General features: G+C 39.1%; 1 protein-coding gene across 5 annotated transcripts in view; it reads right to left on the reverse strand.

Moving 5' to 3' along the window:
• Positions 1-7,771: 7,771 nt before the first annotated feature.
• NOL4 (nucleolar protein 4) overlaps positions 7,772-27,036 on the reverse strand; it is a 186,038-nt gene continuing 166,773 nt past the window's right edge. For all 5 annotated transcript variants that reach the window (XM_052704404.1, XM_052704402.1, XM_052704405.1 and 2 more), the window contains 3 exons: positions 19,527-19,707; positions 16,054-16,134; positions 7,772-8,973 (listed from right to left, as the gene is read on the reverse strand). In XM_052704404.1, coding sequence (XP_052560364.1) covers positions 8,780-8,973; positions 16,054-16,134; positions 19,527-19,707 — 456 coding nt within the window. In that variant the 3' untranslated portion in view covers positions 7,772-8,779. The remainder of the gene's footprint in view (positions 8,974-16,053; positions 16,135-19,526; positions 19,708-27,036) is intronic.

The raw sequence follows: 27,036 nt of genomic DNA on the forward strand, positions 1-27,036 counted from the left end.
AAAGGTCTTCAGAGTCTAGGGAAGTCCCTGGACTACGGACCTGTTAGGGTTCCCTGTACCTGGAAAAGTTACGGAGCAGATTATCCTGAATGCTACCGTGCTTCATCCAGATAAGTGATGTGATTGTTTTTGTTGAAGATTTTCCTAATGTTCTACTGCTTGACGTTATGATTGGAATTCTGCCTGGTTATGGTTATGGTGTTCATAGGGTTTGACATAATTTGAATCAAGTAAACTTATGACTTATGTTGCTGCTTGTATAAGGATTTTTCTGAACTTGTAGATGCTCTCTATTCAACAAGTGCCATCTCTCTTCAAAATCAGGAGTGCCCCACTAGCTATTACTTATAGCCTGGGGACAGGATTTGGAATATTTGAACTGTAGATAATTTATAATATCTGACTAACAGAAATTCAGTGAACAAAAGAGGGATAAGTAGAGTAAATTGTGCCCACACAAAGAGTATTGAGGAGTCACGACTCAAGTAACTTAAGACAAATAGATCTGGATCTGCAGATTTTTGTCAGGGCTTAGCTCTTTCCGGGGCACCTACTGCCTATCTATTTATTTCCTTGTATTATGTAATTCACTCTGTATTACCGTAACAATAACATACTCTAACTGGTGGTGAGTAATAGAAGGCTAATAAAAATCAATAGCCTTCTTGGTGTTCTCATTATTCCTTAAGAAGAAAAAAGAATGCCACATTTCACAGTGACCAAGATGGGCAGATGACCCCTTTTAATCAAAAGTGATTCATTTTCATTTATCTACATCATAACAATGTGCTATCTAGGTAGTACTATCTGAGAGATATAGCATCCCAATTAATAATCACATTTCACTCTCAATTTCTTGACAATGGAGTTCTCTTTCAAGGCTTAAAAAATCAGTATGAAATCCCAGTGACAGTGATGTAGGAACTTGTGCCTCTAGAAGATTTTCTAGACTGTTACTGAGACATCCCCAGACAGTCCACAATACCTCAGCCATAGCATTTCATGGATATTTTCCATAAACTCCTTGGCCCTCAAAATATTTGAAAATCAGTGCATAGACAAAAGGTCAGCAGGAAGAGAGATTTTCTGTAGCATAACACAATAATTCTGATAGTATACTGTGATGCATATTGGAGTAATGGATCATGATGTTGCTACAGGATCAAAATGATTTGGTTTAAAGCACTAAACTTTAGTCAATAATTACATGGTAGTTTTTGAATTAAGTATGATTTCAAGACCTACATCAGTGAAATTTTTATAAGGTAGCAAAGTAGTAAAGCAGTTGTCAGGGACAGTAGACAGGTGTATACCTCCTTTGATCCACTTTTCTGAAGTGAAGGGTTGACTCCCACTTCTCATATTTCCCAACTCAGTAGAAAAAAAATCTGGATTCTGTTTAACACTCACTTGGATGACTAAAGAGTTTCTTCTCTACTCTTCTGATGTACTTTTCTCCCCCTCCCCTTTCTTTCTATCCTCCCTTTTCAATTTATCTGTTTTTATAAACTCCCCCTCGTCTTTTATGCAATGTTTCTTCCTACTCCATTAACAGTAACAAAAAAGGAGCAAACATGGTTCTGTAGTTTAGCACTGATACTAAAAGTTTTCTGAATTGTGGACATTAAAGACATATTAAATCTATAATTTTCTTTTTTTCTTTATAGATAAATGTTTGTATTAAAAAGAAAAGAAAATGCTTAAAGGAGAAAAAAAAAAAAAAAGCATTTAAAAATTAGCCTCTGCCTCTAGTTGTTAAGGACTAGATCTGCAAGTGAAGCTTGCCTTATAGCTTGCAATTTTCAAGTATCAAGGGCAGCAAATGAATGCCAATAAAACTGCCTGCTGGCTAGGGCAGTAAGAGCTTTTCTCTGCTAGAAGCTATTTCTCCATATAGCAAATCCTTCCCTCCCTGCTACAGAAGATGAGAGGAAATAAATGGGTCAAGCCTGCAGAGTTAAAGCAATCTGAGTTTGTCACCACAAATAAAGTTAATTTCAAACAGTTAAGCAAAGATGTTTGAAGTAATAATATCAAAAATGCTTTTCCTTCCTTCCCTTTTTTCTTATTTATTTTTTTCTCCGTGTTTTTCCTGTTATAAGTGCTTTGCTATATTGTGACTGAGTGTAAAAATAAATAAATAAGCCAGCACTATGAACTGATTATCAACCATACAATAATAAAACAGTAGCCTTGAAAGAAAATGGGCATTCTATCTGATTTAAACTTCCAGGGAAGCATTAGGAAAACTTCAATAACTGGATGTACCAATACAGTTTAGGGGCGGACCTTCTGGAGAGGAAATCTGCAGAAAAGGACCTGGGTGTTCTTGTGGACCGCAGGTTGGCCATGAGCCAGCAGTGTGCCCTTGTGGCCAAGAAGGCCAATGGGATCCTGGGGTACGTCAATACATCAAATGTGTGGCCAGCAGTTTGAGGGAGGAGATCCTCCCCCTCTACTCAGCCCTTAGAAGCCACATCTGGAGTGTGCAGCATGTACAGTTCTGGGCTCCTCCATGATGGTGAAGTCTCTTTTTAGTGGAAATGCTAGATCACAGCCTGAAGGAGTGATTGAGAACCTGGTGGGAAGGCAGGGCCCATCTGGGGGAGCTCAGGTATATGCGATGCGCCTCAGTGACTGGAATTGTAAAGCCAGGATCCACCCCTTCCTAGACCTAATTTGAGGGTTGACAGTGGAGGTGAGGGTATTTGATTAGAGATCCCTGCCTACTTGAAGTAAGCAATTTCTCTTTTTTTGGTTCTATGTCTACAGCTGCTGCATTCGGTCTTGTCCTCACTTGCTGTAACCTAGGGTTGTGCTATTCTGCTATTACTGCTGTGCTTTCCATGCATTACACTCTGAGGAGATATTCAAGACTCATCTGGAAACAGCAACTCACAGTAGGGAACCTGCTTTAGCAGGAGATTTCACTTTATGTTCTCCAGAGATCTCTTCCAAATCAATTCTGTGATTCTGCGACTATCCCTCTGCTGAGTCAGTGGTTGCTCAGCCTCTCAGGGAGAATGTGAGCAATCCTATCTATGCTCAATTAGTAGACTGGATCCTTCTCCCAGCTATCCTATCTATCTATTTATATATATAGATAGTCACAGTAATGAGAATGCCTTTCCATTGTGTTCCACACATTCCGGTCACAACAGGAAATGAAAAACTTCGCATTAAAAAAAAAATATATCTTTTACCACAGATGAATTAACTGATTTGGATAGTGTAAGATATCAATTTTACATTCTTTCCAGTTCTCCTTTGCTCTTTTTTTTTTTTTTTTTTTTTTTTTCCCAGTAGTGTATAAGAGATTTAAACAGACTACTTGGGTTAGAATATGAAATTTTGCGCCTTCTTCCCCAACATTTGATCCAGTCTAAGGAGAGCTTAACAGAAAAAAAACTGAATCCAATCTGTGTACTTTACATTCTGTGCTTGGCACATCTGGAGTGCTGTTTACTAGGGCAGGATATTGGAAAGGAGTCAATGGACCTGGCTCAGGCATTCACAGATTGCATAGCCTCAAGCAACTCGTTTGTCTTTTGTGCATGTTTTTTTCCTCCCACTAACTGGTATTCATGTAGATAGAGTGGTTTTTAGGGCATTTATGATATCTCACTATATTTGCGAAGTGCACAGCACGATGGATTTCTGGTGTTGGTCAATACCTTCGTATTCCAAATGGCAAGGATGTGCTTTGGGTCTAGAAACTTCTGAGTCTCAGTACTGGGTTTGGCTGGGACAGAGCAACTTCTTTACAATAGTCCATATTTTATGACACTTCAGCACAGATCCAAAGCAAGTTATGCACCAACATTTTAGCTGTTGCTGAAGTGTGTCTGAATGACATCAAGGCCTTCTGTTTTCCACTGTGCCTCCTCACTTTAAGTAGGCTGGGCTAAATGCTAGGAAGGGTCACATCTTGGTCTGTTGACCCATAGCATCCAAAGAGATATCTTGTCATGTAATGTCATTATCAGATGACATTCTCAATTTCTCTAAAACTAGGGGGAAGGTTTTCTGAAGCACTTTCTGAATGCTCTGGGACCAGTCCACTGATCAGATGTATTGAGTGATTCCCTTTCTGTCACTCTTGTCTTTTTATGTTTTATTCTTCACCTATTAAACATTACTTTTTTTTTTTTTTCCCCCCCTCATTTTTGCACTTCTGATTCTCTCCCTCATTCTGCTGGGAGTAATGAGCAAGTAACAGGATGGGAACTTATCTGCTATGGCCTTAAACTGTTGAAGGCCATGAATGTGTATTTTGAAAACACTGCTCTATCTATTCTTCTGAATTGCTGTATTTGCTATATTTGCCACGTCTTTATCTGTTTTATTTATTGTTAGAGCCAGGATACAAGGCTAAGTGCAAGATTGATCTTCTCCCACAGAGTCATTTCATATTCTTAGGTACTTACTTCAGTAATCATCTGATTTGTGTCGTTATTTCAGAATCCATTTTCATGTGCCAGTAATTGGTTTTCAGTAGTGGATGTCAGGATAGTCCTGACTCTAGTCTCCAATCAGATCAGTTTTAAGTAGAAAGTATACATCTTCATTATGAATGACTGACAAGCATCTCAAAATGGGAGGATTTTAAAACTTTACAATAGGTTTTTAACACAGGATAGGAACTTGAGGAAAAACAAATTTTCTCCAAGTTTGAGTCGAATTTCAGCAACAAAATTACCTCCACTTACTGTTGTCAGCAGGCACTCAGATCCTTCAAGAAAGAATATCAAATTCCTTCAGTATAGCTGCTTTCTGATCATTTTTGTAACTATGGTTATATACGTGCTCATCTGTTTTTCCTCATTCAGAAGATTGTCCATAAGGGAAAGGCAACTTGCTTATTCATGCACTGGTTTTCTGGAGCTTGAGATGTCCATCATTGCTGAGGCAGTGGTATTCTTTGACGACAAGGAGCAAGGTGTCAACCTAGAAGAAATAATTTGTCCACAGACCTTTCTTCATGTGCTCTATCTCTAGTTTTCCAGCTGACAATGTCAAGTACAGTAAACAAATCTACTAAGTTACTAAGCTGGTAGCATTTCCCACTCCCACAGTCTAGGGTTGTTTCTAAAGCTGCTGCCCAGTTGCCTGCCCTATCAACAAAAACCACCCTGGAATTTGAAGAGAGAATAACAACTTGCCTCTCAGTGTGAATAGTTAAGACTAATGAGACCCAATGCACTGTCAACATTGTCAAGTTTGGTACTCTGGACACCAGATAAGATGGGAATTTAAGGAGATTAAAGGATGTTCTCCTCCAAGTCTTCTTTTTCCAGAAACTCCCTGGAAGACCGAGGGTTTTGCAGGACAGGAAACCCTAGGGTAGCTGGAGAGAGGTGGAGCAGCCTCTACAGTCTGCCTGGATGAGGTGATGAGGTGTACTGAGCCATACATCAGCTTGAAGCACTGGTACAATAACTGGACGTATTGGGAATGCTTTTCTGAAGGCAGACTTAGGCAGGAATACTCAGAGATGTGCCTGTACTGGAAGGGATTGGCCTTATCCTAATAGTGATATTTAGACTGAGGTTATTGAGCATTGATTACAGAAGATGCGGCTAAGTAAAAGATTTCTCTCAAGTTATTTTTGGATATCTTATTCAGTCTGTGGCTTGAGGGAGTTCTTCACCTGAGCCATTACTTCCTTAGGAGGTTCAGGGCAAGCAGACAATAGGTGGCTGTGAGAGCTGTACTGGATCCAAGAGAGCAAATTTGATTGTGATGCTTGGATCTATATTTGTACACACAAAAATGGACTGAGATATATAGTTTCTCCCTCACAGGATGGGATTAAATTTCAGTACCCTCTTAAAAAAGGAAGTTATGGCTGAATCTATGATTCATCCAAAGAAGGAAAGAATAAACCCAGTACACAGAGGTAGAAGCAGCTGTAGATTAAAAACTCCATTAGTCCGCTGGAATTTGGCACAGATAGAGCACTCGAGGGCTGAAAGCTAAGTATCTCTGTATCTAAATGAACATTCTTGGAGAATGCTTAATGAAAGTTGGGGATAGAGCAGAAAAAGGGGAAGGCTAGCAGCGGGCCTTGAAGTTCATTTGCTGACCCGGAACTTTTCCTCTTCTCCTTCAAGTGAAGGATTTACAGTTGGAAAGAGGATTCAGAGAGTAGGCCACTGACAGAAATCTCTTTTCCCTAACCTATTGTCCTTATTTGGATTTAGCAAAGCATCTCAAAAAGTACTGAGGCTGTCCAGTTGAGAAGCATTCCTGGCTGGGAAGCAGCCTTCTGGACAAGCTGCTGGTAGCTGCATGCTGGCCCTATAAGACAGGACTAACAAAACCTAACAAAAGTAATTTTTACTTTTTTTTTTTTTTTTTTTTTTTAAATGGAAAACATGTGCCAGTGTTGTCCTTTGCCTCAGTAACATAGCAATCTCCCCTTTGACAAGCAAGAGACAGAAGAAGTTAGAGCTAAATAAAAGTGGAAGAGAGGAAAAGGACACTTAGATCTTAATAGACTTTTGAATGTCTGGAGAGACAGAAGCTGAGGTAATCATACTTTTATAGGAGAGACAAGCTACAGGCTTTCACAAACATTGTGAGTAGATGTGGGAAGCAAATGCATTTCTCAAGTGATAGGTTAGCAGCTAGTAAGGAATTGAAACAATATTCTCATATACAAAAGTGCTTTTAAAATAGACACCTGATGTTTGTTTTTTTTTATTTATTTATTCTTAAACAAATGCAGAGTCACAAAATGGTGTTGCCTTCAGCCAATTTAATATTATAAAATGTTAGTGACTTGGGTCTTATGATTTATGGACCACAAGCTTCTAGTCTTATTGAGGAAATTCTTCACTAAAACAAAGCTCCAGCTAGATAAGCCTACTGGATTTAACCAATTATTTTGAGAAATGAGTTTTGTCTGTCTGCATGAATTGGACTGGAAGTCTGTTTTCCCTGTCGAAAAAGAATAATTCTTATAACTTTAAATGCTATGGCAATTTAAATGTTACGATGTTTCACAATCATGTATTTAAACACAGAAATATGTTTATTTACCCAAACGAAACAGAGGAAATGATTCCAGCCCTCAGGTTTTGAATTCCCATTTAAATATGTGAACATCAGTTCACAACTTAGATGTTTGTGTATCTATGTACCTTCAAAATACTCATATTTCATAGGCTTTTTCACATTAATATTCACCAACAGTATCACAAAAGTTCTTTTTCTTTTACATAACTGTAAGCAACAGTAATTCTAGAAACACTAGAGGAAAAAAAAGCATAGCAATGTCCACAGTTACAAGAAAAAGTGCACATTACTTGGTCACAATCACAGTCATTACTTGGAAAACTATATGTAACAAGTAGATATAAAATATCACCGATGCCTTAAACTCATTGTCAAAAAATGGAATTACATAAAATTTTGTACATGAAATAAGGCAAATTTAGGAATGCACAAGAAAATTGTTATTCAACAAAAGCCAAACAACAGAACAGATAGTACAGTAAGCATAAACTAAATTACCTTTTCTATATACTTAAAAATAAACCTGCCATAGTGCACAAAGAAAACACCATTAATGTGTAATCAATATTATAAAATAAGAAATAGAGGGGTTGGGAAGAGTGGGGGGGTGAGGGAGAGAGAAGAGTTTCAATATAGTTGCAGCTGCATCCATTTACATTTTTGTACAGTTTTTAGCTAGGCCTGGGCATTATACAAATCATTCCAGAAGTGTCAGTGACCTTCCTCCATAAGAATTTTGTTTAAATTAAGGAAAAAATAATAAATACACACAAGAGTGCAAATTTTCAGATTGTCACTTGCAACCTCTTAACATTCATCACCTATATCCAATCACAACTCGAGGGACTTGTCTAGGACAGCAGCGGTGATCATGGAGTTAGATGAGCTCACTGTAAGAAATCAACTTCTCGTTTTGTTTTCTCAGTGATATGTTGTTTTTCTTTTAAAAAAACCCTCAACTTTTTATTAATTGCTAGTAAAGCTGCAATATATTACAGAATGGAGCTGAGAATGGTATGAACGCAGGAAATGCATGCTTCCTTTGGAAGGTATCCTGTAGATGACAATTTACAGTACACAGGGGAGAATTATCCAGCATCAAGAGTTACTCACTGTAGAAAGAATATGAAGTTGGGGAGAAGGGCACAGTCAGGGGGTCAAGAGAGGAAGGGGGACTTACAATAGCTCCTCAAAACATTTTCAGGACCAGTGAAAAAGTTTACCAAAGTAAAAATGAAAAATCTTGAATGAAAACAAAAAAATCTCTTGTTTTGCTTTTTATAAAAATTACATTTTTTTAAAATACAAGATCCTTTTAATTGCAATTGTGCCCTGTAGCAACAGGACATTTGGCAACAGTTTGCCATATACTGCAGCTTTAAGTCCAATGAGTCAGTATCACATTCCACTAATATTGCACTTGGATCTTGAACCATTTTTCAAAAAAACACCACAGCATCTTCTGTTTCCTCCACGTGTTAGAAGGAGTTAATTTCTAGCCACTGTTTCGATATTTATGCTGACACACTAAGACAAAAGCAATAGGCTGGACACAGTAAAGTACCTCAGAAATACCAGAGGTCGAAGTTCACTTGAAGCACCCTTAACACATCACTTTATGGATCAAGAACAGTGTGGCATTATGGTAATTAACTCTCCTAAAAGACTGCGCGGTAACTGAAGTGTGTGCTCTGGGAAATCAAAATGTCATTAGTGGAAACTCTGAGATAAGACCAGGCCGGTGTGTAGGTCACGTGACTCAGTTCTGCTGCAAAATCAGGTTTTCCAGTTCATCTGCAGAACGCAATAAAAAGGCAGCCGATTCCCGGTACCCTGCCACCAGCTGCCTTACAGCGTTGATTTCAGTGGGGCTCAGCTGGGGCCTGGAGCTTGTACTGCTGGAAGAGCCTGAGCTGCTTGCTAACTGCCTCTTCATACTGAGATCTGTTGGACCTGCAGGCAACAAAGGGAAAGAAAAGAAGGCTCAGATCCCGCTGCCAGAGACATTTCACCACCACAGGTTTGTAGTGACAAAGCCACAGCAGCAAAACTGTGGATTTGTACTCTCAGTTGAGTGCCAGAGAGAAGCAGCACATACAAGTAACAGCCCAGTTACTATTCCCTTGACAGGAATCACTGAGATTTGTTTTCATCTATGACAGGAATCCTCAAAATTCTACTCACGTGACACAAGTCCTCTGCCAGCAGTAACTCAGCCTCTGGGGTATCCCAGCAGTGCAATCTGCTTGACCTGACACTGATGGGATCTGCTGCTGGCAGGCAGGCCATCTGCACACTTGCATTCATTATCACAGCATACTGAACTTACACCCTCTAGATATCTATTTTCACAACTTTCTGTTGCTTCAATTAGCACATGGCCAGATTGTGAATCTCTTACTGCCATAGGTAACTGGTCATTCACTTGAATAGCCCCGATGCCATGTGTTAAATAGCCAGTCATGAATGACCTGATGAGGTTGGTGACAATCTGGCTGATATAGGTAGAAACACACTGTAAATTTCTTGTGGGCTGCATACAGCTGGCAATATACTGCAAGGACCCTGTAAGGTCTGAGCACTGGCAGGAGAATCTGCAGCAATCACCATGTTCTGCTGGCAGCTTATCCACTGTACCAATGTGTTCTCATCAAAGAATGCTCTCAAGAACGTGTTTGCTACAGCAGAAGACAGCACTCCTGAGGGGAGACTGCAAATTACTACAGTTAAAGCAACCTGCTAGCATGAAGTCCACCTTTCTGGGGAAATTCCCAGGACCACAGCTAAGGGATATGATGCTTTGATGAGGTGTCTGCCTTTTTCAACAGAGCACTATTCAAAGTTGTTTTTCTTTTTCTTTTTCTTTTTTTTTTTTTTTTTTTTTGCCTGGAGATTTATACAGGCAAAATTGGACTCAGGTCCTTTTTAAACATAAGGATGTCTATCATAGAATCATATCACAGAATCTTTTGAGTTGGAAGAGACCTTTAAAGGACATTGAGTCCAACTCCCTTGCAATGAAAAGGAACACCTACAGCCACATCAGGTTGCCCCCAGCCTCACCTTAAAGGTGTCCAGGGATGCAGCATCTACCACCTCTCTGGCCAACCTATTCCAGTACTTCACCTCCTTATTGTAAAAGACTTCTTCCTTATATTTAGACTAAATCTCCTATCTTTTCATTAGAAACCATTTCCTCTTCTGTCACAACAGACCCTGATAAAGAGCCTGTTCCCTTCTTTCTTATAGCTCCCCTTTAGTTAATGAAAGGTCTCTATGAAGTCACCCTGGAGCCTTCTTTTCTCCAGGCTGAACAGCCCCAGCTCTCTCAGTCTGTTCTTGGAGGGTGGTGTTCCATCCCTCCCATACCTATGTAAGTAAATATCAGGAAGTTTAGTATATGCAAACCTGGATAAACAGCATTCATTCACTTGGCAATGTAGCAAATCTATACTTTTATCAGGCAGATAATCAGCCTAACCCCATATTAATCTTCTGTGAACTGAGATTAAGTTATCCACAGCAGTACATCTTGCTTTCCTATGAGATAAACGTCACTGTTCAGTTTCATCTGGAAAAACTGTCAGTACCCAAGCTTTCTCATCACTGGCCCACTGGATACATGTTTCTCTCTAAAGAGATTGGAATCATTATAAAATCTAGCATATTCAACTTTAGATTACTAACCACACCAATTTGTATTCCAGAGATGTACATAAATAGTCTCATCAGAACCACAGGATTCAAAAACATATTTGCTGGATTAAGCATTACTGTCAAGAGTTGCTCCAATTTCCAGAAGCAGAAAATCTGGTCAAAACCAAGAATGTTTTCTTTCTTTTATGTTTATGCAACAGTATGGCTGAGACCACAAAGAACGCTGAAACTGCCATGTTTCCATTTTCACTGAAGTTAATGAAAACCTCCCCTCTAGTGAAAGGAAAATGGGACTACATAAAGAAACTACTCAAACCAAAAGGGTCAGCTTAGATCTTCCCAGTTCCTGCTATGTAACTGGCATGAACACTACTTAGCCTTACAACTATATTATCTAGTTTTACACTAGCATCAATGAATTGACTTTAAATGACTTCCAGAACACAAAGGATAAATAAGAGGACAATGACCTCAGCGAATGTTTCAGTGCTAACATACACTACAGGCAAACTATCACAGTGGGAAGAAGCACAGAGGATACTTCCAAGTAAAACCTTAAACCAGCATAGAGAAGGGTATACTAATCATAAAGTCAGCTGGAATGAACAGTGCTGAGAAGCCATTAAAGACTTGTATATTTACTGAGGCAGCAGTGGAAAAGCTACCACTGACATATTGAGGGCATTGTGCTCCAGGTAAACCTGCTTTTAGCTTTCATGCTCTTGCCTTGGTTCTCATGTCATAGCCTAAAACGCACACACAATATAGGGCAGAATGGAGTGCTGTGGCAGAGCACAGGTGTTTTTTTTCTGAAAGGAAACTGAAGGGCTTTTCTCCTTAGTAATCTAGATTTTAAGTGGTTGAAGAGAAAGTTATTAGAATCCTCACAAATGTAACAATGTACTCACAAGTGCAACTCCCCACAGATTTGTAGTCAAAATGCAGACCTGGCCCTGTGCTCCTAGATATCCCAATTAACGATTATGAAGACAGCTCTCTAATTCCTCAAAATAGGTGCCTTTGAGTCATAGACTCATTAAGGTTGGAAAAGACTTTTAAGATCATCTAGTGCAGCCATCTACCAACCACCAATATTGTTGTGTGCAAGTGCAGTTAAGAAATTAATTTCACCGGGCTACTTCAAACTTTTTTTTTAATTATTATTTATAAGTAGGAGGAAAATAGGTTTTTCATTCCCAAGGCAAGTTTTGCTTTGCTCTCAACAAGTAAACAGTGTCCTTCTTCCCTTCAAAGAAAAGCATCCCAGGCAATAAAACAAAGAAACCCAGACACACAGAAAAGAGTTCCTGGCTATGGTTTCTGTAAGTGAATATACCTTGCCTTCCCAGGAAGAGAAGCTACACGTGCTGTCAGAGAACCAAACAGAAGGAAAAGAAGCCATGATGTGAGGACAAGGACTTCAGTTCTTTTAATTTTGCAATGTGACCCCTATGCCTCACCTCCAAAGCTTGCCCATGACAGGCCAAGCTTCATATCTGGGATAATATCTCACTCAGACACTCATCTCATGACGTATTACACTGGATTCATCTTTTAATAGCTATGATAGACACTGTCTATATTACAGTTACTGGCAATATTACAGATTATTAAAAGATTGTTTAGGCTGTTTTATGCTAAAAGTATTTTAGCTTATCTGTAGTTCTATCAGTCATAACTAGTCCTTCAAGCAGGGAATCAACTTCTTACAAGAGTAGACAGTGACACAAGGGGGAATGGTTTTAAGCTCATGGAAGGAAGGTTTAGATTGGATGTGAAGGAAGTTCTTCACAGAGACAATGGTGAGATGCTGGAACAGGCTGCCAAGAGAAGTTGTCAATGCACCATTACTGGAGGTGTTCAAGGCCAGGTAGGAGGGGCCCTGGGCAATCTGATCTAGTACCACACCTGGAGGGAAGGTTGGGGACCCTATCTGTGACAGGGATCCCTGTCCTTGGGATCCCTTACAACCCAAGCCATTCTATGATTCTAGGATAAGGAATAAATGCATCTTACTCTTCTAGTATTGATTTTCCTGTGTAATTTTGTTTAAATTAGCTATTGAAAAACCTAAAACTTAATACATTTCCACCACATTCCTTCACCCAGGCAAATAAATCACATAAATCATAAAATAACTGGTTACAGTATACATTTCATATACCTCCATCTCCAGAAGCATAACTAGAGATGCCTAAATATGGAGAAAATTGAGTAGCTTATGCACTATTTCTCCTAAGTAGAAGTATTTTCCCTTCATATGCTTAACAGTACTTATTATCCTGCCAATCTTCACAAGAATGGGGAAGTGTATTCTTAAATAGTGGGGAAAGCCTAATTTGAATTTTTTGCAATAAATTTTGTAGTGTGAAGGTCCTCCAAGGTAGTACTGCATGATTTAGCATATTATTCCCCACCCTAGAGTATTTCAGGACAATTAAAAATCCTATATGCAACCATCAACAGGTTCCACAGTGTCCGTGGCAGTGTGCAAGCAAAGATCAAGCACACACTGTAAAGGCAAAAACTGGATATTTACTTCATCTATTTTCCTTAGTGCATGAGTTCAACTCATTATTCACCGCCCACGTTCCTACAGCTGCACTACGTTCTCTTAAACAGTGGGTTAAACATATTCACAAGGCAGATCCTTTCCTTTATAATCTCTGCAGTATACTTTCTGAAGACTCCGAGATACGTTCCCTCTGCCCCTTGGAGAGGCCACCTGTTCGACACTTGAACACAGAAATATTGTACACTTACCACCTCAGTCCAGTTACACAGACCTAATTTCCCCTGTGAAGTGAAACAGTTCCTGCTGGAATCACATCAAGCTAAGTAGGAGAACTCTGAAAATCCACTCTTCATGTGTTAGACAACCACTTATCAAGTTAGCTGCTGGGAGTATCTGCCATTAATACACTGTGGGCAAGTGGCTTTTCTATAAGTTGCAGGTCTGAAATGAAGCTGGTTATTCCCTCATGCACTACTTTCAGCAAAGCAATTTGTATTAAATTTCAAAATAGGAGTCAGACATAGAGGTACTATTAGTGATTGCCTAGACAGTATCACCTGCCCCAGCAAAACTCCCTTTAGAATTGTATGCTGTGTTTCATTGCCCCCTACTACAATGCTGTAGCTAAATAGACAGAAATCTTATAATTACTGCTGAAGTAAAAAAATCAATAAATGAATAATAAATATGTCAATGATTCGTTCAGTATCTCTAATAATTATTAAGAATAATAAATCATTTTTAAAAGTTGAATGATTTTAAGCATCTAAGCTTCTATACTTTTATTAGCAGCTAAGGAACCTCTTTAATAGAGTTTTTTTTGTGTCATACTTCTCCATTTTTTTTCCCCATAAAAGGCTTCAGAAGAATCATAGAATTACAAGGTTGGAAAAGACCTACAAGATCATCCAACCATCCTCCCACTACCATTGCTACCACAAGCAAGAAGTGAATATTGTACTGGATTCACCTCTATTCCCACAGAAATAAACAAACAAAAAAAAAAAAAACATCAAAACATGCAGCTTTCCCAAAATCGGATGTATTTACTATTATAGGACTGTTTCATTGCAATATTATGCATTTGTCAGTCTCTTGTCTTCCTACCTCTAAACAGAACAGATGTGCCTTAAACTATTTTTATAAGTGTCAAGAGATCTTAGATTGGGAAATCAGGGACCAATGCAATGGGCCTTTCAAGCTTCTTTCTCCCTCCTACACCCTTCCCTCTGGGAAACATATTTTTAGATAATTTAAACTGTTGCCTGAGATTAGAGATGTCAAAATACAAAAATACCTACAGCCACTGAACATCGTGCATTTTCAACAAACACACTGGTTTTCAGTGACAGGATTATATGAGACACTCCAGTAACATTTTATATCCATCACAGGAGATTAGTTACGTAGTATACGCTTGTCTTGCCCGTCTCCTGGACTTTGTACAAAGGCAGAAAAGATACCGTCAGTTTAATTCACAGACATTTCATCACAGTTCTTATGGTGGGAGCAAGACAATACTTGCAAATGCTATGCAGCTGATAATTTGAAGAGTAGAGGAAGAAATATGAGGATGATCTTAATACACAATTCAGACAGTATTTAATGGAGGGAAATTCCCACTTCTGCCACAACGTATGCCAATTTCTCCCAGCACTGCATTTTGCCTTTTTGAAATGGAACTAAGCACGCCCTCACAGATTCCTAACTGTATGTCTTGTTCTGCATCTCTGTGATAAAAGAGAGGCTCCTTTGCCTTTCCTTTCTAGCTCCACTTTGATTTCAGAAGGATAGCACTGAAAACACAGAAAACTGTACAGCAGTAAACACGTAAAGAAATGCTGGAGAAGGCAACTGTGTGGTTGCCTGTTCACCCTCTGCATCATGGCCAGCATGCTGCGGGTGACCCAGTCAGCACTTTAAGAACTGGCTTGACTCCTGATATTCTCAGTTGGCCTTTTTTTTTTTTTTTTTTTTTTTTTTTGTCTTTAATTACTTATTTCTACTTTATTACCAAGAAACCCCTACCAAACATTCAAATGTCAAAGTTTCACAGATGATAATCTTTACAGCTTCACCAAATCTGAGCACATTTTCTCAGAACAGAGAAAATCCCTATGACAACTCCCTCTGCCAAGTGTTGTTTGTGGGCCATTTCATAAAGGTGCTGGTGTTCCTTATAAGCACATAAATTGGCACACCTTCCCAATAATCTGTGGCTAAATTACTTTTGATGAAACAACTTCAAAAATTTTCAGCCTACAGGTGACCTCTGGATGGAAAATTTCAAATTCCACTGAATTTCAAGTTCAAATAGTTAAAGCTTGGCAAGGTTTATAAACAAGGAAAACAAGTTTGCGTAAAGGGAAAGATGGAAAAGACATACAGTAATTTTCATAGAATGGCTTGGGTTGGAAGGGACCCCATGGATCACTAAGTTCCAACCCTCTTGCCACAGGTAGGGCTGTCATCCACTAGTTCAAGTACTAGATCAGATTCCCCTGTATGTCAGCAACAAATATCAACAGAGGTTAACTTGGACTGAGTATGAGATAGATTTTACAAAACTACTACAGAGATCCTGCAGCCTGAGCTGATTGGATAATATTTTTAAGACTTTTCAGGAGCTTGAAGGACTAAGAAGGCTGATTTGCATGTAGGTAAAGCTGACAATGGCCTACAGAGCAGGCCATTTTCATCATGGGGCAGCAGCGGGAGATGAGCAGAGTGACTTGCTGGGCAACAGGAACTTTGGCCAGGGTGTGAAGGCCTGCCTGAGGGAAAGGGGAATGCGAGAGACTTGTGTGGATTCAGGATCTGGTCAGAGTGTGAATTTATTAGGACTTGCCCGGAAGACTTACCTGAGTTGGAAGGAGACTGGACGTTCGTGGAGCCTGGGATGCAATGCTGAGTTGTGGCTGTAGTGGAAGTTGGCTGCAGATCTGTGTAGAGAAACAGAGACAGAAGAACTGCTGTGTCATACCATAATACAAGGTAATGTCTTGGGTGAGTCTTGCAGACACAGTTAGAAATAGCTGACATTTCTGCCTGGAAAATTTGACAGAGAATTTGTTCCCAGATCACCTAGAGGAAGCCCAGCAGTGGCACTAGAAACATATTCTCTAAGGGAAAATGGGCCTTGGGAAACAAAGTGGTTTGGTAGACATCCAGTCCTGACAGCTGTCAGACACCAGGAAAGAATCATCATCATAGAATGGCCTGGGTTGAAGAGGACCACAGTGATCATCTAGTTTCAACCCCCTTGCTGTGTGCAGGGTCAAATGGTAATCCATCAGACAGAGACATCCGGGGTGTTCCTACTTCTGTGGGTCTCTGACAAATGATAGTGGCAATTAATTATTTTGCTCCCAATGGAGTAGTTTGTTTCCTGCCCTCAAGCTGGATATCTCTCCAGGTATGCGGAGCTGGGTCAGATAAAGCCTTTGTGGCTGGCAAGGCAATTTCATTCACATTGAGATCATTCTGAAGCTTTTCTTTTCAGCTCTGTAAGCAGGAACTTCATCAAACTTAAACAAGAATCATGGAAAGCCACACTTCTCGACAAGTAGTTCGCCTTGAGCATCTAGAAGAGTCAACAGTTTCTCTCCAACCTGCGTACAGGCTGAAATAGGCTCTGACAACCTGCAGATTCGTTGCTGTTCAGATGAAGCTTTCAAGCTGAGCTGGTTTGCATAGATGGTTTAAAAGCAGGGGGAAAAAAAAAAAAAAAAAAAGACTTAAAAGACCACACCTTTCCCTGATGTGTTTATTTCACTCCTACAATAAAATAAGGGTCATTGTACAAGCTGCTGCTTGCTTGGATTTAGCTGTTGCAGGCTCGCTCCATACGGTTGTGTAAGGAGCTAATTATGGATCTGTAATTTGCCATGTGGAAGGATAGACTGAGGAGGGAAGCACTGCAACAGCAGACACAGATAGATCCCTGAGCCAAAGCCACCAAACTGTTTGGTGAGCAAACAGCAAAGTCTGTAAGATGGTATCAGTGTAGGAATTAACTCTATAGGGAAGGAAATTAAATTGTTAACTGAGTGGAAATGCCCAGAAATAGATACTCAAGCTACGAATTTTAGCTAGCTTTTCCAACTTCTTCCTTTTTCCTTGTTTTAGAAGATACACAAAAACAGATTGTATTTGTTTATATGTGTATTCCGACTGAGATGTGTATTTATTCTTACACTAGAAGAACACTTGTAAAGGTGATGAGAGCATTTGATTGGTTTCTGAACTGAAGAGGAAATGTGTTCTTAAAATTCATCTAGGTTCTAAAAGCAATTTGCAAAAAACTCTCAATTTTCCAGAGAGGGAATTAACAAGATTCCCCGAAATTAATAATGATTGAAAACAACCACCATATGAGATCAGTCAGAAGGGAATTTGTTACTACTCAACTACAACCCCAATCAAGAATGAAAAACCAAATATCCGTGAACACGTAGGAGATGATGATCAAATCCCAAATAACTGACCTCCAAATCCTCCAAGTTTGTCCTACAGGGATACTAGCTAATGGAGCTAGAGACTTTGCACTCAGTAATCCAGAGATAATCAGTTTGATTACTGATTGCTTTAGTGTCAATGAAACTAACAAACTTGTGGCATTCCGACTACACAACTTCCTTAATGAACTTCTTGAAATGGCAGGTGGGACTCAGACCTGCAGCCAGCTAGACTGTTAGCATTAACAACTGGTTTCCAAGTGCAGTCACACGGATAGTAAGTTTGTGCAGATCTGGATCCCATGAGATCCCTGCAGAGAAGATGGACAACTCTGTACAATGTTGCAACTGTGCAGAGCCAACTGGAAGAGGTGCAATGGTTTACTTGGTCTTCCAAAGTTTAAAAAAAAAAAAAAAAAAAAAAAAAAAAAAAAACAGCCAAATTTGCCAGGGCAAGTAGGAAAAGGAGAGGAAGAAGAAATGTTTGGACATACATCACTATGCAACCCATAAGCTTTCCACTGATTCCTATATCCTGGTATTGCTACACAGTGGAATGCAGTGAACTCCCCTCAGTTAAGTGACAACGTTAGCTGTGCAGTCTCTGGATTACAGGATAACCATTTTTTCCCTACAAAAACCATCTTCAGCTTTAGTTACAACAAAGCACTAGACTCCTCTACATTAATGATACAAAGAAAGCGTTGCTTCTAATCTGGAAGCAAGACTAATTTATGATGCCAAATTTGTTTGGTTTTTTTTTAAAATTTAAATAAAGCCTATACAGAAGTGACAAAATACTCTTGCCTAAAATCTGCAGTCCATTGTTAAAAGGGAATTACAAAAATGTATCCAATTACAAGAGGTCTGAATGGAAGAACAGGAATACAACACAGTCATGATTCCACACAGCACATAAACCACAGTTTAGGATTACATAGAACAATTCTGATGGGTTCTACGGACAAAGAAGATGCATGGGAAGATCAATCCTACCTATACTTGAACGAAGGAGCAAACGCAAACTGTTTTCAGTGGGAACTTACTTAAACATTCTCTGACCATAATGTAATAATGTAAAATAGTGTAAAATAATTTTAAAGTTCTTGTATATTTTCCCAGGAAAACAGATTTCCACAGTCTTACTCCTGTGAAAACGTTTGATTAGAAATCATATTAAACACTGCATGTGTTTTTCATTCATATGGAAACAACTGTAATCATCATTCACTCTCTAAGTGAAACAATTTTGTGAATTAAAATACTGCATTTTAAGAGCCTTTTAAATATATAGCACAAATCAATCACAGAAGAGAGATGAAGAAGATGCAACTGAAGGTCACCAGTATACCATAAACTGCAGTCTGCAGCCTTGATAACATTTTGAAAATTGCTTAGCATGCTGAAAAACGTAGGCTGTAGCTGCACACCTCCTGTCTTGCCAAAGTTAGTCCACGCACCTGAAGCGGAAAACTCCTCAATGACTGAGGATTTTTCATTTGACACTTGTCATGCCAGATTCTTACCTACAGTAAATTAAGTTAGCCAGATAAACCATCTGAGAAATCTATGCTAATTCATTTCCTTCATAAAAAGTATGGAGCTCCATGCTTTCAAACTCCAGCCACACAGCTTGAGTTCAGTCTCACTGAAGACTGTTGTGAATTAGTCCCTTGAAACTGAAAAACTGAAAGAGACTTGTAACATCCAGAGAACAAGAATTTTGTTTAGCAGTAGTCATCTGCAGGATTGCATTCCTCCTCATTATCCACTTACACTCCATGGATACTGAATCCCTTGGACTAGCTTTCTGTGCAGCAGAGTAAACATACACGTGAGCACATACACAAAGAAAAATATTTCATAAGGCAACTCACCACTGCTAGAAGCATCGTTGAGATTTAGCAGCCCACCTCCGAGCCCTCTGTAACTATGGTAACTGTAGGTCCCATTTCCATTGATGTACAACACCTCCTGTGTGCTGGAAACAGCTGATGTTGAGTAAGTGACCTGGGCTGGCTCCTGTTTATACTGTTTGTCAGCTGGTGTAGCCTCATCCTGCAAAAACAAAGAAAGGTTTTGAGTGTTTTGTGTTTTTTTTTTCTCCTTCATTTTACCTTGCATAAGAAGGGTCTCTTCCATTGTTAAGACTTCCCATGTACTTGCTTTCACAAAATTTTAATTCACATTAAACAAGCACAGACATGTCTCTGAGAGGCAGAACAGCAGCTAATAAATAATCTCAGATCTATGGGAAACCTGTATTTTTATTTATTTGTGCTCCATAGCCAAACATACTGTTTCTTAAAAGGGAAGAGGCATCCTCTCATCTTGAAGAGCTCACTGTCTCCTGCAAAACCCACCTCTGTCTAAAAATAGTATGGGAAACAAGAAAGAAGCCATTACTTTCTGACTACAGGAATCACTTCTCTAAGTAGGAAAACTGTCTCCTTCTCAATAAAAGAAATCAATGAAAAATGCTCCAAGTACTTCTCTTGAAGTATCATTCGCAGAAGTGATGGGGGTAGAGAAACTGAATATAGTCACATTTTCCCTATTTGCAGATGGCTCAGACAGTGACCATGCCTACAAGGATCAAAGGGCAAAGATGATTCCACAGACAAGATTTGAAAGCATTTATAATCTTGCAATTGAGCAACAACTGCACATCATACATTTCCCTAACACTCTCAGTTTACTTCTGTTATGCTTGCATGATACAGAACAATATTTAGCACAACTGCCCCACAACTTTCCCCTTGAGGAGATTGTTTCAGAACTCTGTTTTTCTCCATCAGATGCTGTAAGTACTGCTGAGAGCCCCATACCTCCACTCAGGCTCACAGTGGCCACAAGAAGTGAAAAAGAAGAAAAAAGCCATTAAGATTGACTGTTTTATTAGATGCAAAAGGAAAACCATCAGTGTCTGACAAACACATTTCAGTAAGTTCAAATAAAACAGATCTAAGGAGCTATAATATTGGAAAAAAAAAAAAAAACAAATTTGATTGCTAAATATACCAAATTTTCTGAGATTTCTACAAAAAATTACAAACTTTTAAACATGTAAGAAATAACTATGTATATATCAGCAATGGAAGAATCAAATAGTTCAAACAGCATGCAGATTCTGTCGAAGAAAAAAAAAAAAAGGCCGTGAAGCAGATTTCCTGTTTGCATTAGTCAATCTCACCGCCAGCTTTTCCAAGATGAAGAGATCCCTGTCTTTTAGTTATTTACTGGCTAAAGAGATTGGGCTGTAATTGAGATGACTCACAAGATAGAACATATATTATTAACAGAAATTTTAATATTTAATACAGAATGTTGAATCATCACATAATTAACTCCATAAACAATCAGAATGAGACCTCTTGGGCACTAATATGAGCTGAAGCTAAGCTCTGCATTTTTTTTTTTTTTGGAGTTGGCCAAATTGGTCTTGCACGCATTTTCTTAAACAATGATAGACTCAAGTAAAAATTACATGATTTTTTTTTCTTTTTGCAAAGAATTCAACCTTAATATAATTTACCTTTTAATTCCAAAGGCAACTGATATCTGCCATAAGAGATAGCATATTAATTTCTACAAGAAAATATTCATAAGTTATACAGGAAAATTCTTTCTTGGCAACAAAGCATAAATCACCCAATTCCTTAGCAGTCTCAAGGTTGGGATCCTTATTTCTAAAACTAGATGATCCTTTCTGCTATAAACTTCCTCAAGCCCTCAGTTTATGCTCATGAAAATTTTCAAGGGATCTTCAGCAAATTTACCAATGCCCGGGCCACTATCAAGGGTGCAGTGCGAAGGGAACTAAATCATGTAAGCTGCCAAAACAACTAACTGTACAGACACAACTTATACAGCATATTGGTACATGTATTGGTAAAGATAACTCCAGAATAATTCCTGAACAGCCAAGAAGTGCTGTCCCACAGATGAGAAGTGCATCTCCTTATCCCATCTATTTGTGTACCACAGATTTGCTGTTCCTGAATACACATGCACTCTAGAGCCCCTCTTGGTCACTGAACCCACCATGTGAAGTGAACACACAGCAGCGAGCTTTTTTCAGAGCAGATGCACTGAGCTCATGGAAGAGCACAACAGAGCCTGGCCACAGGGCTGCACAAGGCTGTATGCTGATGCATGCTAGCCTATGTGTTGGAGCACACGGCTAAGAGGAAACAGACCAGAACTGTGCCTTCTTGTTGCAATGCACAGTGAAGAGGTGCAAAATCTGGAATGTGAAGTCTTTGATAGCTTTGGTGGGGGGGAACCTGAACTCAAAGCTTCCATCTCCTAGCAACCAGACTAAAAGCAAAGCTCTGGGAGGAGTCATAGTCTGAAGCTGTGCCACTCACTGAGTGGAAACGTACAATTCATAGAACAGAAACAGCAAACAGTCAGGGAGCATGACTCAGGGATGCTTCCAGCACAGCTCCCTGTCAATACTCCTGAACTCAGCATCTCCCTGTCACAGAATTCATCAGCTGCTCTGACAGTGGGATCCAAAGGCTTTGTATCAAACCATTTACAGCCACACAGGACATGTAGTGTGCCCTGTGCTGGGAACTCAGAAGGTAACCACCTCCTGGCAGGGAAGACACTCCCGGGGCCATGAGATAGGTTGAGCAGGATGCTGGGCAAGGGACTCTTGGTTCCATGAGATACTTGAAGGTGCCTCCTTCTAAATATTACACACATTTTTAAAAGCAGTACCCAAATAACGACTAAGGCACCATTTGTTTCAGTCCTCAAGTTTAGGACTAAGTGCTTAGCTCAACACCTCAAGATGATGAAATGTAGAAACAGGGTAGAAACTTTATTTGGAAGGAAAAGTAATTTAGACCTTGAGCATATGATCTGGAAACTGATAGAATCACAGAAATACAGATACCTCTTACATACATAAGCATGCTAAAATGCATATTATCTGTTCACTTGATAGACTGGAGTTTGTGACTGTCAACTTAGTGTATATCAGAGAGATATACACTGTCTCACATTTATGCCTAGGTCTATATCAGGAGATTTTTTTTTCCCCTTCAAATTCAAAAAAGTTTCTAATTATTTTTATTTATTCCCTCACGTAAGCAATTAAATAGTCTTCTAAGGACAGCACGTAATCAGAAAAGATTTAATGAACAATTGCATAGCCTTTATACCAAGGAAGCCCTGCTCTGACTGATACTCTGAGCATCTAAGGAATAGTTTAAAGGGAAATACCTCCTACAGCAGCACAGATGTTAGTACAGAATGTCACAGCTGTGCTACAAATAATCCAACTGGCAGCATCCCAGCATCCAACATCAATGCCAGAAGAGATACAGTATAGACATCTTTTTAAGGAGTCTGTCTTTTCTGGAAAGAACTCTAGGCACAAAGGTTCCTTTTTGTTTCTTATCTCCTTTACCATCATCATCATCATAAAAGAAACAGCTTATTAAAATAAAAAGGCCTGGCAAATTGATTCAATTCTGAGTTTTGATCCCATATATACACATACATATGCATCAAAAATCCTGTGCACTCCCATTAAGACAAAATATAGCTATTGTCTTGGCTGTCACTCCACTGTTATCATCAAGCACAAAAAGCAAATGGACAATGCCGACTGACCAAAAAGCTAGCAGAACTTCTGCAAAGGGAATATAAATTGCAATATTCCAAAAATGGCAAAGATGGTGACGTTCAGTTAACTTGCTGCTTTTCATGAAAGCCACTTTCTACCAGATCAAATTAATGGCTCCACAAATACCAGCTTTTAACCGCCCCATGTCAAGGTGATTTTTTCCCACTCAATTAGAAAAAAAGAGAGACAAAGGAACACATTTTTGCCTCATGTTGCCTGACATTTCATTTTTGAATATATTAAACTGCTTAATGTGGATTAGTTTTTGTTCCTGTCAATAAGTACTGCTCTCACAAGACAACTTTGAGGCTAGAAAATCTTGAATGTAGATTAATCTTCAAACAGATAGGAAAGCCAGTCCTCCATTTCTTCAGCACAGGAAAGAACATATTCACTTGAAAAAAATAAAACACTTTCACATTCTTTAAAATAATTTTTAGCCTCAATGGCTTGTAGTGGGGCTTTAGAAAAAAAATAATGTTTCATATATTTTTCCCATCTGGGCCACACCAATTTATTTCTGTGACTTTTGATTCAAAAGTGAAATCAACAGAAATGCATGATAAAACTCTGCAGTACTTTTCAACATATACCCAATTAATCCTCATAATGCTCTTGTTAGATGGGCCTTTTATCACTGTTTTTCAGATAAGGTTGCCAGAATCACACTAAGCTAGCATTACTACATCAGCGCTTGAGTTCTACAACCATAACAATGCAATGGCCTTTGGTTTCCCTAACTATTTTTTTTTTTTTTTTTTTTAAATAATGGAAAGAAGCCTGACAGGAACACTCTGCTGAATCTGCAGGGGATGGGACTGGCCACCAGCAACTGCATGCAGCAGTGTTGGAAGCAGAGCAAACCATGGGATTCCTGGCCCCTATTGCCAGGTCTGTAGGCAAGTTCCCTTCTGGCAACCCAGGCATTGCTGCTGTTTCTCCCTCCACCATGACATGATAGCACACATCCTGCACTCTGCCTCTTCACATTTGTTCCATGCTGTGCCTTCCAAATACCGATTCATCACTTCTTCCTTGCTTTTGCAGTTCCACCTTCTACCCTCCTTCTCAGTTTTCTTGCCCACAAATTTTAAATTCTCCTTTTCAAACAAGACTCTTGTTCCCTGATACCTGAGTAGTCTCAGCAACTCAAGTCTTTTCATTTCCTATTTTGCATTTTACCACTGTTAACATTCACCGATCTGAGGTCCTCTCTCCCTCCCAGGACTTTTTCAGCCTCAGATCCCCAGTATCCTATCCTTTTCAACAAAAGAAAAGCTGGCTTCTACATTTAACAAAAGTCACTCCTGTTTTCACTCCCATGTTATTTTTTGTTATTCACTGTTACAATCAGAAAGGTCAACACAACTGAAGGGTGATATAAGAGTATAGTAGCAAAGGGCCTAGTGTGAATGGAATGCTGTTATGAAGGAAAAGCACTCACCCATCTCTGAAGAACTAGGTTTGCAGGGAAAAGTCCACAAGGAAGGGTTCTCCAATCAGAGATCCTCTCCCACTGGCAGTCAGCTCTTAAATAGGGTCTAAGAGAGGTGCAGCCAGAATCCACCTCTTCTGATCACATGGGAGAATTGCCCTCATCTGTGCTCGCAGGGCTGACCGGGTCCCTTCCCCAGCTGTTTAATCAGTGGTTCAGGCTGTGACTCAACAGTTACCATACAGACGTATCTGACCCTCTTTCTTTCACTTCTACTTTATTGAATCCCATTTCACAACCTCGCTCTTTCTTCATCCTTTATCATTATCACTCTTGCTGTGGTTCACAAATCCAGCGCACATCTCCTGTTTTCTGTTCTGAAACCAGATTCCTGTTACACCCGCTGAAATTCAAACATTCTGGTAATTTAGCAACTGAATATCAGTTGTGTAAGCATGGGCATCCAGCAAAACATCTTTGGCTTAAATGACACCAAATATACCATTACAGTGTAAATATTAGATAGTATTATTCACCTATTTATTGTGAAGTGGTAATCACATTTAAGGATCAAATTATCCTTAAAGGACAAATCTTTCCTTGTTTTTGAAAGTGGCTGAAGTTTTCTCTGAAATACTTCAATAGGTGGAAGACATACAGAACAGTAAACATCATCAAATTATTACCCAACTGCATATCTGGTATGATAATAGAAAGTGTCAGTTAATCTTAATAGGTGATGATACCATTGACTGCTTTGATTACATGCATTGTTCTGATAAAACTTTGCATCTTTTTATTGGTTTTAAATGCACAACATTAATTCTCCTGGCTTTGACCCACCTTTTAATTTTATGACCAATATCCTGGAGGCCCAGAAACCTGAACAATATTATAGCATATCACAGGAGAATATATTTTCCTTTAACACGGCAATAAGGCTGCTGATTCACTTAGCAATGAAATTCTTAGCAATAGTGGAAGTGGAATTTTCACAAAAGATGGATGTGAGGATTCATTTCAGTTTTGGTTTTCACTGCACATTCTTTCTCATTCCTCTCCAGTTGCAAAGGCTAGTACTGGCATTATTATCCACTAAATAAAACCTGTTCAGGACCAGGCAGAACAAAATTAAAGACATACACAGTTCACTGAATTTGAAATCCAAATGAGGCTTTATGATTATTCTTTAAATAAAAAGAATCAGACAATGCAAAGTACTAAATATTTATAGTCCTTTAAAAGAATGACATCTTTTAACAGTATTAGAGGTGTTCTTACTATAACTGTGATCTAAGCATGGAGGTAAAATAGGTGACATCTTTTCCTAGACCAGGAGAAGAACTTCTATTCCCTAAAGCAAATGTATTAAATGATATTACCTTTCTCAGAAAGCCTTATTTCTATTCTAACACAGTGTGAAAAAGCTAGATGTTTGGCTGAAGTCAGCATAGATTCAGTATTTGTAAGGAGAACATTTCTACAGGTTTCCTGATCAATTTGTGTGCAGAAGACTTGTTTCACGTGACTTTGTTTGCAATGTTGCATATCTCAAAACTATTATTAAAAAAAAATCCTACAAAATTCCCAATCTCCATAGTTAGGCATTCAAAATAAACATCTACCGGAGATTTCAACTACTCACAACAGATCTATCGCTGAAAACTGAAAATTTATTTGCTAGAATCTTTATAGTCTGTTTCAGAAAAATATTCAAAACACACCAGAGATGTATTTTATCATAGGTAAAAAGTTATTCTCTGATAACTTTCCAAGACAGATACTGAATATTTCTCCACCTCTCGGGCTGCTCACGGTGTTGTTTTTTTTTAAGACAACACATACACTGAGCATCCCCTACCCATTGTCCAAAGTTATCAGTTATTCAAAAAACTAATTGTACTTCTGGGCCAATTTCTCCCACTTCAAATTTAGTTATCCTTCACTAGAAACATTCCAGAGGATAAAGTACTAGAATGGCTTAATGTCCAGATGGAGACTGGTGACAAGTAGTGTCCCTCAGGGGTCAGTACTGGGACCAGTGCTCTTTAATATTTTCATGAATGACACAACAGTGGGATGAAGTCTGCAGGTGACACCAAGCTGTGGGGGGTGCTGTCAATATACTGGAGGGATAATAGTCCATCCAGAGAGACCTAGACAGGCTCAAACAGTGGATCCAGGTGAATCTCACGAGGTTCAACAACTCCAACTGTAAGGTCATGGAGCTGGGTTGAGGCAATCCCTGCTATCAGTATAAGCTGGGGGACGCAAGGATGGAACACAGCTCTGATGAAAAGAACTTGCAGGT

This window comes from Tympanuchus pallidicinctus, unplaced genomic scaffold, assembly GCF_026119805.1.
Source record: "Tympanuchus pallidicinctus isolate F22 unplaced genomic scaffold, pur_lepc_1.0 scaffold5, whole genome shotgun sequence".
Taxonomy (NCBI): Eukaryota; Metazoa; Chordata; class Aves; order Galliformes; family Phasianidae; genus Tympanuchus; species Tympanuchus pallidicinctus.